Genomic DNA, 17,222 nt, shown 5'->3' on the forward strand with positions numbered 1-17,222 from the left:
ATGAATTGTTAACCATTAAATAGTGTTATCGGTGTCTCCAGGGTCCGGCCTCTTTGGCGTTGATTTAACTTTTTAAGTAAGAGAGAATAATCTAGCCTAGTGTTTTGCACGTGAAAGGACCCCCGTTTCCCCCGTGTGTTTCCCTCCCGCGTGCGCACCATTGTTCCCGCGCGCAGGCAGAAAGAAAACATTTGAAGTTTCTTTTTAGTCCAACAAAAGAGCCACATGTCATTGAAGTCACTGTGTGTGTGTGTGTGTGTGTGTGTGTGTGTGTGTGTGTGTGTGTGTGTGTGGATCAGTCAGAGAGAGAGTGTGGTAGCCTAAATAACAGTCAGTTTTTTAAATATAGATTTTTGTTCATTTAAATTGATTCATTCTATCTTTGATTTGTTATATTATTACATTATGTTTGCACTGTCACTAGGCCTAAATAGACTAAGTTATATTAAAACATGTTTCGATATCATAATTTGCTATTTTATTATATTTAGTAGTGTTTGCATGTCTGTCTTAGGTCTGTATATTTTTTCAATATTTTAAATATAATTTAATTACACATCATGATCATCATCAGTCGCTGAAATGTTTTCGATGTTCACTTTGGAACGCTTAGGGAGCAAAGTGTACTTCCTCGACCAATCAGCTCTCGGTTACGGAATCCTCTGGACCAATCAGAACGCGCTGTTCGTGTAATAGACAAGGGGGTCTCTGCAAACTCAGAAATGTCTCAGTAGTTTGAGAACTCGCGCTCATCATAAACTCTTGTTAATAACAAAAACGCTGCGATTATAATTCTCGCCACATAATGGAAACAACGATCACCAAGGACCACAAATTAGAAGAGACATCTGATTAACAACATTTCATCTTCGAGTGCATATTTTTATGCTTTTCCTCGAGGGATATAATAAAGATCATCGGAGCTTATGCTTTTTGTTTTTGATTGTGGAATATGTACATGCATGTTTAAGCCTGCTGAAGAGCACGTTTAGTCACCGCGCTGCACCGGAGCAATGAGCGGCTTGGCAGGGAGCGTTCCCAGGATGATGCGTCCATCTCTCTCTCAAAACTATCCCCGCGGTGGCTTCCCAATGGAGGGTAAATGTGTTACACTAAAATAGTTTAATTTAATAGTGGAAGCCCACGTGTAAACCATTTTGTTATTTGTGTTGCATGACTAGACTAAAATCGGCGAAGTTACTTTTCCAAATGTTTTTTTTTTGTTTGTTTGAAACTTTTGCTGACCTATAAATATTATAGGCTAATATTAAACGTTACGTGTTGCTAGTTTACATTTTGTATTATGTTGCTTTTCTGAATTCTTCATTCTTAAATAATTTTTTTCAGTGACTCGTTGTATTAGCAAAGTAACTTTCATGTATGAAGAACTGATAACTATTTCAGTCTACGCAATCAATTCTGGGTTTTAGATTTCTTATGTAAAAAAGTTAACATGTTTAAGCTGTAAGGCTATATTATTCTTAATAATTATTATTACACTTTTTATCATTAACAACAGACTATTTGTTTAAATGCATTAAAATTATTTGTCGCAGTAGCCTACTCAATTGCATGATTTCAGAGTTTCTGAATCGGTTAGCTAAAATAGGCTGGAAAAGGATTGTAACTTTAGCACCGCTTTTAGTTTACCTAAAATTTAAAGCAGGAATTTTACTGACGTTTTTCTGGGTTGCTTTTTACCATGTGTTTATAAACACATGAAATATTAATTGCACATGGTATATAGACTACTAACCCCTTCTTTAGAAACACTTCAGTTAGGCCTATGCAGAATGATTTTTTTTCTTTCATGTTTTTGCAATTATCTGTCCACCGTCATAATTTGGGTTGGTCTCGATGCAGTTTCAACTCCGATGGGTCAGGGTCGAGTCAACCAGCTTGGAGGAGTTTTCATCAACGGCCGGCCTCTCCCGAACCACATTCGACATAAGATAGTGGAGATGGCCCACCACGGGATCCGGCCCTGTATGATATCCCGTCAGCTCAGAGTCTCTCACGGCTGCGTCTCCAAAATCCTGTGCCGCTATCAGGAGACTGGATCCATCCGGCCTGGAGCCATCGGCGGCCCTAAATCCAAGGTAAGGCCCTGTACTAACTAAAAACACAGACTGAATTTGAAATAAGAGTCTTTGAATTGAATCAGACATCTTGCTGACTGTTTTTATATTATTTTGACAGACTTTATCTCTAGATGTGGAGAAGCGCGTTGAGGAATATAAACGGGAAAATCCCGGAATATTCAGTTGGGAAATTCGGGATAAATTGCTCAAAGAAGGAATTTGTGACCGGAACAACGTGCCTTCAGGTAGACTATGCGTAAAACATAACGAAAAAGTAGCTACTACGAGCAGCAATGTGCGAATATATATACTTTTTAATTTGCATTTCCCTCAACTGATGTAACAAAACTTTTTTTGTGTGATGTATAAAAAATGTAGCCTAAATAGCGCATGTTTTGTAAACATCTACGTTCTGTCGCTATAGTTAATTGGCAAAGGTGATTTCTGTTGGCTAGCACTTAGGTAGTTAACTACAGCAAGTGTTTTCACTAGTTTTAGTAACCAATTAAACTTAAACGACGCACTCAGTGTAGGCTACTTGTCATCTAACCTTTGCAGTCACTGAAATGTTTAAAAATTGAAATGTAGCTTTACTAGCATACTAATATATTACAAGCTAGAAAACCTATTAAGTGCACTTACGCATTCGGTTCAACTCTTGTCCAGTGAGTGCAATAAGCCGCATCATGAGAGGCCGATGTGGCGCGAGAGGTGACGAGGAAGAGGAGGAGGATGAAGAGGACACCGAGAAGCACGCGCGCAGGAGCGGACACAGCATCGAGGGGATTCTCGCAGACAGATGTGAGTGGATCCTAAACTCTTTATGCTTTGATATCAAGGAGTTGTTGGAAAGATGTGCTTTTAACAAATTGGAATTTAATAATAATGATTGTAGAAGTATAGGCTGTGTTTTCATGATAATATAAATGGATCGAACACTTGGGGCTTATAATAGGGATACAAACTCATAAAGGTTCCTATCATTTTAGTCAATAAAAAAAAGAAAGTTGCCCACACTACTAGTAATTATTTGGAATTAATATAATAATATTGGCATTAATATAAATTCTTCCCAAGTATGAATTTCTCAGCAAAACATTTTTTTAAATGGACAGACTGGATAATGAAGGAAAGCCAGCAACAAGTGTCCAGAATGCATGCTTTTCAGTAAGTGTTCAAAACCATCCCAGGATGCACTGCATGAAATTGGTTGAGAAATTTGTTTAACATTTCTTGTTCAATGCATAATTGTCAAACTTCTATCTGTGTTATTTCATAGTTAATTATGACTATTTTGACTATTTTACACATTTGAGGATAACTGTAATCAGTGAGGTGCCCAAACCTTTGATTGGTGGTTTATAAAGCAGAAATATTTACATTTACATTTATTCATTTAGCAACTTACAAATGAGGACAGTGGAAGCAATCAAAAACAGCAAAAAGAGCAATGATATATCAGTGCTATAACAAGTCTCAGTTAGCTTAACGCAGTACACGTAGCAGGGGCTTTTCATTAATATAATAAATAAAAAGAAAACAGATAGAATAGAAAAAGAATAGAGCAAGCTAGTGTTAGAGGTCTTATATATATATAAGAATTAATCTATATATAAGAATATATCTGAATTAATTGTAAAGGTTTGATAGAACTGGCTGGAAGACCTGCCAAGAGGGCATTGCAATAGTCCAGCCTGGACAGAACAAGAGCTTGAACAAGGAGTTGTGCAGCATGTTCAGAGAGAAAGGGCTTGATCTTCTTGATGTTGAATAAAGCAAATCTGCAGGATTGGACAGTTTTAGCAATGTGGTCTGAGAAAGTCAACTGATCATCAATCATAACTCCAAGGCTTCTGGCTGTTTTTGAAGGAGTTATGGTATATAAACAAAAAAAATTATAAACAAATATAAACAAAAATGTGGTGTATTCACTTGTAATATTTCTAATATATTAATTAATTACTTTGTTTGCATTATTTGAAGAGTTAGATTTACTGAAGATCAATAATCGATAAATCCAAAGAATATTAATAAATAATATACAACAGGCATGAGGGAAGTGGAAGAAAAAAGTTGCGAAATCTGGAAAAGGTGGGTTATGTGACCACAGTGATATTTTGTGCATTTCACTAATTGACTAATTGACTAATTTCACCAACAAATTGGATAATCCATTAAGAAAGAAGTCATAATTCTCCCTCTCTCTCTCTCTCTCCTGTCATTCCAAACCTATATGACTTTCTTTCTGTGAAATTATCATAAATATCAATAAATGACAGCACAATGAATTGTTAAGAAAGTAGGATTTCTGTGCAAAGAGGCCTCAGATGAATCAAAAGAGATGAGAGTCTATTTTTGCCTTCTTGCTGCCTACTGGCTGACAGCTGAAGTGACTGATGTTTTGCTGTTCTGTGATGATATTTAATGAGCTAACTGTCTGTCCCTGCGTGACTAATTAAGGTGAACGTTATTTGACCGCCTCTAATGCCCTGCTAACACCACTTCAGCTCTCTAAATAATACTGATCGGGATGCAGTGTCACTCTTTATGGCGATGGGAGTTTATTAAAGGCTATTTCCGTCAATAGGGACCAGTGTTCTCCTCGGCTGTTCCTTCATGGCCCGGAGCGGCGGTCACAATGGGGGCGAGCCTCTCGTCATGCACGCTGCCACAAAGCCCGTCCGTCACGCTCTGCCCGTCTAGCGATCCAAGAAAGACGAGTTGCCCGAGCCGATTAAATCAGACTCTTTATTTGAACTTGGCTTTCATCTGGCCAAGAGTCCAACATGCCTTGCTCTATTTCTCCTCCGTTCTCCTCATGCCCTGGTCTACCTCTCTTGGCCTGCGGCACATTGTCAGTCCCTTCTATTCCCACCGCCCCTCCTTTCCTGGGAGACACAGACAGGCAAGTTGAGTTCAGTATTTACACCCTTCTTTTGAATAGGCAACAGCTTGATTCCTGAACCCCATACTGTCTCCATATATCATCTTAATGTTACTGGAAGACTCTTTGTTCATAACTTTGAGAGAACCTTGCCAGAACACAAAGTTCTGAGAATGTTCCATATTTGTCTCCTGGCATGCATTGTTTCATATTAAAACAAATTTACTATGCTCAAATCAGAAAAGTCTACTTAGAAGTATATTTAGAAAAGTGCAAAATGAGTGACACTCCTATAATATGCACATATGCACATGCAGCTAAAAATATGCACACGATGCCAGACATGTAAACACATGCACGGATGCACACACGTACACATGCATACACAAACAGTGGCAACTGGCCCAATGCGGGATGGTTTGTGTGGCACCATGGAGTGTGCAGTCAGCGGGTCGTAATTCAGTCTGAAAGACAAAACCAACACAAACACAAAAACACTAATGAACCACCAAGAACACCTAAAAAAGGAAACTTCGTCAAGACAAACTTGGCTAGACCTTAACATCTCTAGGTGAAAAATTCAGTCTATTTTGGGAGTATTTTTATCGTATGTGAAATATTTAAGCATACATTGCTTAATCCTTTTATGACAGAGAATGAGGCAGACTCTGAGAGGAGCACAGTTGGATGGACAATGCGGGGAAACCCCCAAAACAGAACTGTCTCTATTGTGTCCAGCATGCAGTGTCAGGGTCAGCAGACTTAGGAATCCGTGTCTGCTTGAGTTCAGGCCCTGAAGGCAGAACTACAGTATGTGTGTGTCAGTTTGCACACAGAGAGCACGAAAAAAACACTGAGAGTTCAGGCCGGCTGCTTTTTATTGGATAGTTATTAAGTGAGCATAGGACTTATATATGAAGATATGAATCAACTCACCTAATCACATCCACAAAGTGCAATTTCTTACTTCGTTTGTTTTAAGAAGGTGGTACGTTGGTTTAGCTGGACTCCAAACACTTGTTAAGTTGTTAAACAGAGCAGTTTGAGGTCACTGGCGTTTGACCTCCAGTGTTCAGAGGTCACATGGGTGTATGTTTAGAGTGACAGGTGACCACTTCCTCTTTTAACTCCTATTCCCTTCGCAATATATGCACTTAGTATATTTGAAATAGCAATTTTTACTTATTTTACTTATTTATAATTACTATGTCAGCATAGGATGCACATTTCCAACCAAAATTATGAAAATGTGCAATATACAGTACTAGAGTAAATACTACAATGCAATGTAAATATGTGATATTGCATCTCCAGTATGAAGTTATATATTAATAGCAATCTCTTGGTTGGACTGAGATACGCTGCTGTTAACTGGATTTTTTTATTTTTTTGAAAGAAGTCTCTTTTGCTCACCAAAGCTGCATTTATTTGATCCAAAATACAGTAAAATATTCTGAAATATTATTACAATTTAAAGTAGCGGTTTCCTATTTAAATATATATTTGAAAATGTAATTTATTCTTGTGATGCCAAGCTGATTTTTTTGCATTATTACTCCAGTCTTAAATATGCTGATTTGGTTTTTATGGAAACTCAGGACTATTTGATGAATAGAAAGTTAATAAATAACAGCATTTATTTGCAACATAAATCTTTTGTAAAATAAAAGTCTTTTCTGTTACTATTGATCAATTTACTGCATCCTTATGTGCAGAATAAACATACTTATTCCATTATAACTTTTGAGTGGTAGCGCATTTCTATATAAACTTGGATTAAAAATGCTAAAAATCATCTCTAATTATTTACACGATGCCAAGTGTGATGAAGCCATATCATGCACTGTACTTCTTTGAAATGTTTATAGTTGCATACTGCATGCTGTTTCACACACTAGCGTCTATTACAAAGGCCACACAAGCAAAAAAAACGTATCAAAAGTGACTTGAGAGCAAAGCAAAAGAGGCTAAACAGACCAAGAGACTGTTTGGTCCACATTTGGTTCAGCGCTGAAATGTGTGGTTGTTTGAGGGCAGCTGCGAGGGTCACAGTTGCTCTTTAGCAAGTCAAGTCCTCCCTCTGTTTCTCTCTGTTCTTAAACGCTGGGGGGCAGATGGGCCCACGAGCTGTCACTCATGCTTTCTGTCTCTGGCATCTGTTAGTTCTCTATGTACTGCTTAATGTAGTCGGGCAGTCACTCAGCCAACCTCGGCGCTGAAAAGGACCCGCCTCGCTCGCCCCTCTCCGAGACGCTGCATTTGTTCCCAAGCTTTCTTTTGTGCATGTCTTTTTGGCAGTTTTTGATGGCGAGGGGGCATGTCATTGGCTCAATTAGCTCTCTTCATTACCTGCCCCCAAGAGAATTGCTCACACACACACACACACACACACACAAACACAGACTAACTCTACACACGCACATATGGTTTTATCCTGGACCTCTGCCACTTGCAAAAGCCTGCTGGATATGCGCTCGCCGTCCCGCAGTATTAATGAAACTCCTTAGGTGGATTTTGTGTACATGAACACATGAGTTAAATTTGATATTTAGCCTTCGAATATTGAATTTAAGCGACGAGGGCCCAGAGCTGAAGAGAAACGGCGGATGGAGATGCTTTTAGTGACCGCACCGTTTACATAGTGAAGGGCTAAAATATCTGAAAAAACATACCCATGCACACTATACACTAACTTTACATGCCAAAGACCTGAAAACACACACACATAGGCACTCTGTGTATTTACAGAAGGCAGAATGTCTTCCATGATATTTGGGTTTTGGTTGTGTTTGTTTGGAAGCCTGTGGTCTGTATTCTTCTGCCCGAATTAAACCCATGTTTACCGTTTACTCTTTGGTTCTGTTTATTCACTTGCCTTGATTCTCATTCAGTCAGCAAAAATATAAAGATGCAAGCACTAACTTGTTTGCAACCTGATGATGTGTCAAAAATGAACATTCGGAACAATTTACTCACCCTTGTGTTGTTCCAATCCTCTATTTCCTTTCCTTTCAAAAAGCACCATTAAAATTATCATAGAAGAAATCCATGCAACTTGTATACTATATTTCAAGTCTTCTGAAGACTTTAGTAAAGAACTTCCCCAAAAACTGATCCTGTATTCCAATACTGTATTTTCTTTCTTTCTTCTTTTCCCCCATACAAAACACCATACGACAAAACTTTGCATCTGTTAAATGCCTAAAATGTCAATAAACACATCAGAAGTATAATAAAGTAGCCCATAAAACATGTGCACTATATAACAATAGATTTTTCACTTATAATTATCTCTTCTGGTATATAGTCTCATTTTTACATTTTTAAAACTTGCCACATTACATTTACTTAACATGATGTGAAACCCAAAGTTAATGGAGCTTGGTAGTTTCAACCTAAAACATGGTTAAAAATTACAATTAAATACATTTTTAATTAAAGCCAAATATATAATTAATATAATATAATACAGTTACACTAATAAATCTAAATTTGAAGCTAGATCATAAATAAATAACTTCTTAATTTAATAAGTAAATATATAATGACAAAAAAATACAGGTTTGGATTAAAATATCCCTTTACTTGAGAGTTATTAATGAGTGTGCACAGCAAAAGAAAATCCCAAGATGACTCAATATTTAGCTCTCATTCCTTTAAAAGAGCAGACTTTTTGAATCAGTTTGCACATCCATGTCTCAGGTGCTACTGAGCCCATCCCTTTCTGCCCCGCCACCCACCCACCTTTGGCCTTCTTTCTGCCCCAAACACCCCCTCCAGGGCAGATGACGGCCTCCACTGAGAGCCTCGGCCATCATGACGGATTCCACAGATGGAGCGTGCAAATTGATCAACAAAGACTGAGGCGAAGACAGAATTAGAGAGATATGCACAAATAGCTTAATGTCTGTACTATCAAAATTCACTAAATAGGAATTTCCTTTAATTCCAACACCATGAATACGTTATTACAAGCTTTTCCGTTTGGAATGTGTTGTTGTGAGTCATTGTAGGCTGCTGAACAGTTTTCCACATGCTTCAGTGTTCCTTCAACCAAATCCCTGTGAAATTGTAGGAATTTCTCATAGAGTCCTCATGAGAACATTTCTGTTTGAAACAAGAAATACAAAAGCCCTTTTATGAGGAAATCGGTCATGTTAAATTAATGATTTGGGTTTTAATTATTTATTTGTGTGTGTGTGTTTCATTTATAGGTTTTTCTTATTTGTTTCCATTTAATTTTACAGTCATCCAGCACATTGCTTCTTTCTTTTCTCTTTCTTTTCTTTCATCCTGTTTTTAACAGTTTGCTGTCATGCTTTTTAAATCCCCTCCCGCAGCTCTCTCTGTTTGTGTTGTATTCTTTGACTGTTGCTCTGTGGTCTTTTTAGGCAAATTTAAGAGGGAAAAAAATCAGAGGAATTACTGTGTGACACACAAAAATAAGCCTGGCTCTGAAGCCTTTCAAGAAAAGATGTGAAGAAGCTCATAAAATTTTCTGTCACAAAATACTACATCATTAAATATGAGTAAAAGCTGCTAAAGCATGCTTGTTTGGTACTTTTGCCTATTGAAGAGCATCTTCTGTGCTTCTCATTGTTCATATTTGTGTGTATTTTCTAGGTTTATGACAAACATGATTGTTTATGTGGGGATTTGCCATTAACAACTACTTTTTCAAAAATACTATAGAAAACCTAATCCAACTTAAAAACAAATAAATACAGATTTTTAAACATGCACAATTCTTTACAAGAATTTGTATTTATTTATTTATTTTTTAATTGGATTTGATGAGACGTGAAGATTTTGGATACTTTTGAAGAGATTGAGCACTAAAAATTTTATTTTATACAAAATTATATACATATATAAACGTTATATTATATAACAATATTTCTTACATTATATATAAATTAAAAATGGAAAATATACCTTATATATTCAAATGTAAATATGAACTTTTTTTTCTTACATTATACATAGTACATATTTAGAAAAATGATTTAATGTATACAAATAATAATATATAAATTATTTAATTTTGTAAATAACATAAAAACAAAATTTTCATATCTTAATTATTTTCTTTGAAAGAATATAGTGTAATATATATATATATATATATATATATATATATATATATATATATATATATATATATATATATATATATTTGTGTGTCAGTGAGTCCATCTGATGGTAATTTTCCAAAATACTACAAAAAAATGCACAAAAAATAGTATATATAGGTATATATATATAGGTATATATATCTATATATATATATATATATATATATATATATATATATATATATATATATATATATATATATATACACACACACACACACAAACAATAAAATGATATTTAAAAAAAACTATTATGTATAAACAATTCTAATGCTATTCTTTGCATGTGTGTGTGTTTCAGTGAGTCCATCTGATGAAGGTTCAGATGTGGAATCGGAGCCCGATCTGCCGCTGAAACGTAAACAGCGTCGCAGTCGGACGACATTCACAGCCGAACAGCTGGAGGAGCTGGAGAGAGCTTTCGAACGCACACATTACCCTGATATCTACACCAGAGAAGAGCTCGCTCAGAGAGCCAAAATCACAGAGGCACGAGTGCAGGTACAATACACCCCATACGCCTGGAAGAAAGAACTGACTCAATCAAAAACTGTTTATTACACTCCTAAGCTTGTCTTTTCTCAGGTGTGGTTCAGTAACAGACGAGCGCGATGGAGGAAGCAGGCGGGAGCCAATCAGCTCATGGCCTTGAATCACCTGATCCCTGGTGGTTTTTCACATCCGGCGATGTCCAGTCTCTCCCAGTATCAGCTGTCAGAGAGCCTGTACTCTCCCGCTGGCCTTTCTCAAGGTAAACATATTGTATTTAAATCCACTTTGACATATAAGATGTTTCCGGATGTATTCCATGAATGGCTGTATGTGTTGTCAGATTCGAGTGCCTTACACAGACCTCAGCCGTTCCCGCCGCACTCAGGCCATCAGAGCGCTGGAGGGGCGGGGCCAGAGGGCGGGGCTTCCTACTGTCTCTCCAGTCGCCATGGCTACGCAGGATACTCGGATACATTTGGACCTCATAACAGTCACGCCAACTCTGCCATCAACAACGGACTGTCTTCTCAGGTGATAAAGGCATTAAATTACATAAAACTTGAATATTATTTCTAATAATGTGCAGTTATTAGTAAGTGAGGCTTTGTTCGTCACATTACTGGCTCAAACAAACGACGAAGTCTGTACATTAAACTGGATTAAGCATCAATGACCTGATATTGATTACCACAGAAAATGATGTCAACTTGTCCCTCATTTTTTTCAAACTGTAACAAACTTATCATAGAAGTCTAGAAAGTAGTGATATTTAAAATAAAATCATATTCAGGGCATCTCCAAAACACTTAGCTACTGCATACATAAAAACCACTTCAACTTTAACTTTCCTGTAAAAATCCTGTAAAAATCTTCTGATTCTGGTTGAAAAGGATACCTGATGGACTTATGAAATTACAGTATATTATAATATTTATAAATATTTACTATTAAATAAGCATATTTAATATAATATTAATTTCAAATTCTTAAAATCTAGTAATTTTCTGGTGGAAAAATGCATTGAGTATTAATTTTTATTTATTTCATGATTTAATTACTGATATATATATATATATATATGTGTGTGTGTGTGTGTGTACTTAAAGTCTGTTAAAGAAATATTTATTTATTGAAGGATTTATTGAAAGATGAGTCTTGTTTAAATTATTTTGTTTGGTAATTAGCTGCATGACAGGTGCTAAACCTAAAATAATTTTTGAGATTAAAAAATAAAATAAAATAGCAATAAATGAAATGTATTTTTTGGTTAAGCCTTTAAATGTTGAAACCCTGCAGCTGAAAGTGTCTCTGTGGATCCCACCTGTTGACCCACAGTTGAGTGGGAGTTTAATGGGCTCTTCTGGCTGCTGTAGAAACTATTACACACTTCAAGACAACGCATTACGCAGATAAATTCCTCCATCATAGATCATCCACGGGCCATTTTTTACTCCGTTATCTTGAGCTTTCCACTGGAGCGTGAAACGAAACACTGACGCCCCTCTGTGTGAGAGATAGACGGCTGACCTCCACATGCTTCTCATTTGTTAAAGGAGCGCACCAAAGCCTCAACAGTTTGTCAGGAACACTGACTGGTCTGATGGATGTGAATGTAGTGTGGAGTGAGTCTGGTGCACTCTTACGTTCTCACTGTCATCGTCCACAGTACTAATACATGAAAAATGCTGTTAAGATTCAAAGCATCCCAATGTAATATCGAGACGGATGTTTCAATCTTCAAAGTGTTACATATAGATATATCATTCAAAATGTAAAAATAATTTAATACTTTATTCACCATATTCAGCAAGGATGCATTAAATTTGTAAAAGGGACTTATGTATCAAATAAATGCTATTCTTCTGAACATTTTATCCATCAAAGAATTCTGAAAATGAATGATTTCTGAAGATCATGTGACACTGAAGACTGGGGGAACGCTGCTGAAAATACAGCTGCGCATCACAGTTATAAATTACAATTTAAAATATATTCAAATAGATAATAGTTATTTTCAGTCATAATAATATTTCAAAATATTACTGATATTGCTGTGATTAAATAAATGCTGCCTTGGTTATCAAAAGAGACATATTTCAAAAACAAAACAAAACAAAAAAATCTTACAGATCCTAAACTCCTTCCCGCTCTCTCTCTCTCTCTCTCTCTGTATATATATATATATATATATATATATATATATATATATATATATATATATATATATATATATATATATAGGAGCACCTTAGCAAATCTATATTTTATTTAAGAAAAATTCTATTTTACAGCATATTAGTAACTGCAATCAACAGTTAGCGCTGAGATGCCAACTCAGATTTTATATGGGTAATATACTAATCTACATAAATTGTACCCCCAAAGTATGTACATTTGATGTGAAGTTGTTGGTTTTTGATTATGTTGAGTGCTAAATTTTCCCAAACTCATGGAGAAAATCTTCCAGAGCTCTGGAAACAGAATTCCATCCTGGATTCGGCACACGTCACTCGCTGCTCCACTATGGGGAATGGTTTAAGTGAGACCATGTGCGTGACCATGTGTGTGTGTGCTGCAGTGCTTTGACTGTATGCACTGATGTAATAGGATCCTGTAGCCTGGGAGACATGCTTTTCTCTCTCTGTTTCTATGTAAAGGTGCTTATTTGGTGCAGCAACTGGAGTATGTGTTTATTTTGGCCATAATTCTGATTCAATTAGGCTTCAAGAACTTTTATTCCCTAGAGCGCACATGCAACATTCCTCAAATGCAGCAGAGTTTTCTAGAGTAAATAGTAATGAGTACACACACCTGAATGCACACACACACACACACACACACACACTCCGCTGCCCTCTGGCTCAGTTCTAGTCCAAGAATCAGATTAAAAAATCCCCAAATTCAATTATTTTGTGCCTGATCAATTGCAGGTCACAGGATTTATATGCATGTGTGTGTGTGTGTGTGTGTTATTTAAACAATACAGTCACAGCTAAAGGAACAACGTCGCAGCATCTCAACTCTATTATTGCTTTTACAAAATAAAAACTATAAAAATCTATAAAAATGATATTCACCAAAAGTTTGGAATGCTCCAAAAACCCAACCACTGATTTAAATATACAGGGGGAAAAATGAAAGATTATTTAATATTATGATAATAATATGAAGCATGTTGAATTTAAATATGAATAAGATGCAATATACTACATTTAGTTATTATATAAATATGAAAAAATTATATATATATATTAGTGTTTTTGATCAGTCTTAGGATCATATCAGCAGAATAATCCTGACAGGAGCATGTTGGCAGATTGTTTTCATTGCTCTATGATTTTGACACACTAATCCATCACACTATTTAGAAGACAGTTGTGAATATGTTTTAAGCCAGGCTGATAATAACTCTGATCTGTTTCTCTGTAGGTTATGGGACTTTCTCATCAGACTCCGGCTGAGTTTTCTCTGTCGTCTCTCGGCGGTGCTCTGGATTCGGCTGGATCGGTCAGCAACAGTTGCATGTCCAGTCTACCTGCCCTCTCCAGCCTGCCCAGCCCACAGACCTACAGCTCGGCCTCCTTCTACAGCCTGGAGCACAGCGCCCCCTACCAGTACAGCCAGTACGGACAAAGTAAGGTCACTATACTGTCAGACGACTCCATCCTTCTTACTTGCTTTTCTTGCTACTAGTTTGTGTCTTAGCGGTTACTACATTCTCTTATATATAGAGAGAGAGAGTGTGTGTGTGTGTGTGTGCGCGTGTGTGCGCGTGTCTCTGTGTGTGTGTGTTTGATTCTGGTTTGCATCATTTGCTGATTGTATACTGTACCTCTCTTTTCCACAAATCATTTTCCCCTTACTCTTTACCTTTTTTTCTGAATAGACATTGTAAAAAGGGCAAAAATACATTTGAATAATAAAAAAAAAAATTGCTGACACCAGCAAACATACACTATATAGTGGACAAACCATAAATTATTCTATAACCGTAATTGTTCAATTTTGTGCATACTGTATCAAATCAACACACACACAACTATATATATATACATATAATTAATTACACATCCCACAACATATACTATACATTAAAATATGTATATATTTTACACAATTATATTTATATATTTTGATATTACAATATACAATATAAAATATCATATAATAAAACTATAAATAAAAAACTGTATCAAAATAATACCTTTTTTTTGCTTACCAGCAGAATTTTAAAAACAAATTTGACCAGCATTATTAAAATATAGTTTCATTTGAATGTATTTTAATAAATTTATCACCATACAATTGTATTTATGTAATGTATTTATATATACCAATATATAAAATCTTAATATATAATGAAAATGACTGTATAAAACTATATAAACTATATAATTAACTATATAAAAATACCTTATATATAGATATTTTGATAATAATCATACATAAACGATCTCACAAATAGTCTCTAAATATAACTTTCAATTATTACCAATATTAAATGAAATAACATTTATTGCTGTTGTTATGTCAATCATTATAATTACAATGACACAAAAATATGACAGTTTAGGTGATTCCACTCCAAAATGAAAAAAACTGTCACTCATAAAACCTTCAGTTTGTTTGTGACCTGAACAAATAATAGAAGGGTGAAAGGCTTCACAAACACACATCTGAAGCTGGTATATAGTTGTATGTGATTTACAGAGGTCTGATCCTGTAATATCTGGTGTGTGTGTGTCATGGTTGAATGATAATCTCCTGTGGCAGGATGATGATGAGAAGCACCTGTGCTTGTCTAACTCACTATCCACGCTCGTACAGTTACGCTCAGATGAACTGGACACGGCACAGATACGGCCGCTCTTTAATGAGTCCTTCTCAGTGTTCGTCGGCCTGATTACTGTATCTAATGAACGGCACATGCTTTCTTTGGAGTTCAAGTCATGCAAACATTAGCAGAGCAAATATTACTATTAACATGCATATTAAATGTGAAATAATTTAACATTATTCATAAATTATGCCCTTTATATTTTCATGTCTTCCAGATTCCTTTCATTATCTGAGGCCTGAAATCGCCTGAGCGGGACGTGCGGCTCAACTGTCCCAAAACGGGGACGGAATAAAGTCCCAAAGTCTTGAAATGAATGGTTTTTCTGCAGACGGAGATACACAACTCTTGGCAATAAAAACAGGACTTCTTTACCACTGGATGGCACAGCCGGCAGATCAAAAGATCTCAAACATTCCCTTGAACTCTTCTTCAAAAGCCATTCCAGCTGAATTATCCACAATCACCAGAAAACACAACAAGACAAGCTGAATCGAAACAAAAAGAGACGTTTTCACTGAGAAACATGTTGAAGTGCAATATGAGAAATGGTCATATTCATACGAGACATTTGCAGCCATTCAGAGCCGCTCTTATGAAGCCAGACGAGAGCGCTGGAATGGAGACATGTTGGAAATAAAAGACAAATGTTTTATGGCAGACAGTGAACTTCTTCTCATGCATTCCTTGACATTTGAATGAGGCTTTTGTTATTTTAACATGAGGGACAACTGGAAAACGATTCTGTATTCTGGAACTTGGGAGCTTTAAAATCATAATTGTTTGAAATAATTCCAATAGCGGTGCTGTAGTGTTAAAAGGTGCACTGTGAAGTTTATTTTACTGATTTAATATAATCTGATATGCTTAAAACTGCAATATAAATTTGGTCGTCCAAAATAATACTTACAACCTTTCTTATGGTGTTTGTCTTCTTGCCAAGAGATGGTAAAACACTAAAAGCTCTCAAAAATACTGATAATACTGCCACAACAACGGAATGTTTTTTAATTAATTTATTTTGTATGTGTATGTTTCTGTATCCTCCAGATATTTTGTATAATTAAATCATTCGTTTTATGATAATAAACCCTGTTTGTGTGTGTTTGTACCAAATTGCTATATAAATTTGGAAATAAAATCTTCATTTGGAAGCTTTTGCAGATGTTGACAATTGCAACATGTATTTATAAGAGCTAATATGGCTTTTTAAATAAATGTTACTTTTAAAATGTTAATCCTAAATGTTTTCAGGATTTGGATTTAGGATAAAGTTAAGGAATTTAATTATTCTGCAGCAGGCTATAGTTAATTAATACTGAACATAAATTAAATAATAAATGTAAAAAAAGAGTATTTTTTTTTATTTAAAATGATTATTTTTTAAACAGAAATAAACAAATATTTAATTATTAATAATATTATTGAACTCATTTAATTTCAGCTGTTTTCCAAGGCAGCATTTTTCATTTTAATTTAGTTTAACATGATACTAAAACATAACTAAAAAAACTGAAATAAGAATTCATTAAGACTATATAGACTTTTTTTAAAACGATGATGATGATGATGATACAAATACACAACATTTCACTTAAAATTAAAACAAGTACAAAATATAAATCAAATCTATAATAGCATTTCAATACTAAAATATCACTGGTGTGCAGTCATAATTTATTTTCCATAAAAACAACAGAAGTTCTCATAAGTGTGTGATCTCTCACACATCTGTCTGCAGTCAGAGACAGGATGATTCACGTACAGCCGATCAAACGCTTCACCTGTGAACT

The 17,222-nt window shown here is 35.5% G+C and overlaps 1 protein-coding gene across 2 annotated transcripts; it reads left to right on the forward strand.

The window, feature by feature from the left end:
- The first annotated feature begins 672 nt into the window (after nt 1-672).
- LOC132107727 (paired box protein Pax-3-B-like) lies at nt 673-16,519 on the forward strand. Of its 2 annotated transcripts, none has more exons than XM_059513895.1 (9): nt 673-1,098; nt 1,864-2,099; nt 2,200-2,326; nt 2,748-2,882; nt 10,402-10,601; nt 10,686-10,851; nt 10,933-11,123; nt 14,022-14,231; nt 15,647-16,519. In XM_059513895.1, the coding sequence occupies exons 1-9, from the start codon at nt 1,014-1,016 to the stop codon at nt 15,662-15,664; spliced, it is 1,368 nt and encodes a 455-aa protein (XP_059369878.1). In that variant the 5' UTR covers nt 673-1,013; the 3' UTR covers nt 15,665-16,519. The 2 variants fall into 2 exon arrangements, with proteins under 2 accessions (XP_059369878.1, XP_059369877.1); XM_059513894.1 differs by having other exon boundaries at nt 674-1,098; nt 14,022-14,226.
- The last annotated feature ends 703 nt before the right edge of the window (nt 16,520-17,222 follow it).

This window comes from Carassius carassius, chromosome 28 (genome assembly GCF_963082965.1).
Source record: "Carassius carassius chromosome 28, fCarCar2.1, whole genome shotgun sequence".
In the NCBI taxonomy this organism is placed as follows: Eukaryota; Metazoa; Chordata; class Actinopteri; order Cypriniformes; family Cyprinidae; genus Carassius; species Carassius carassius.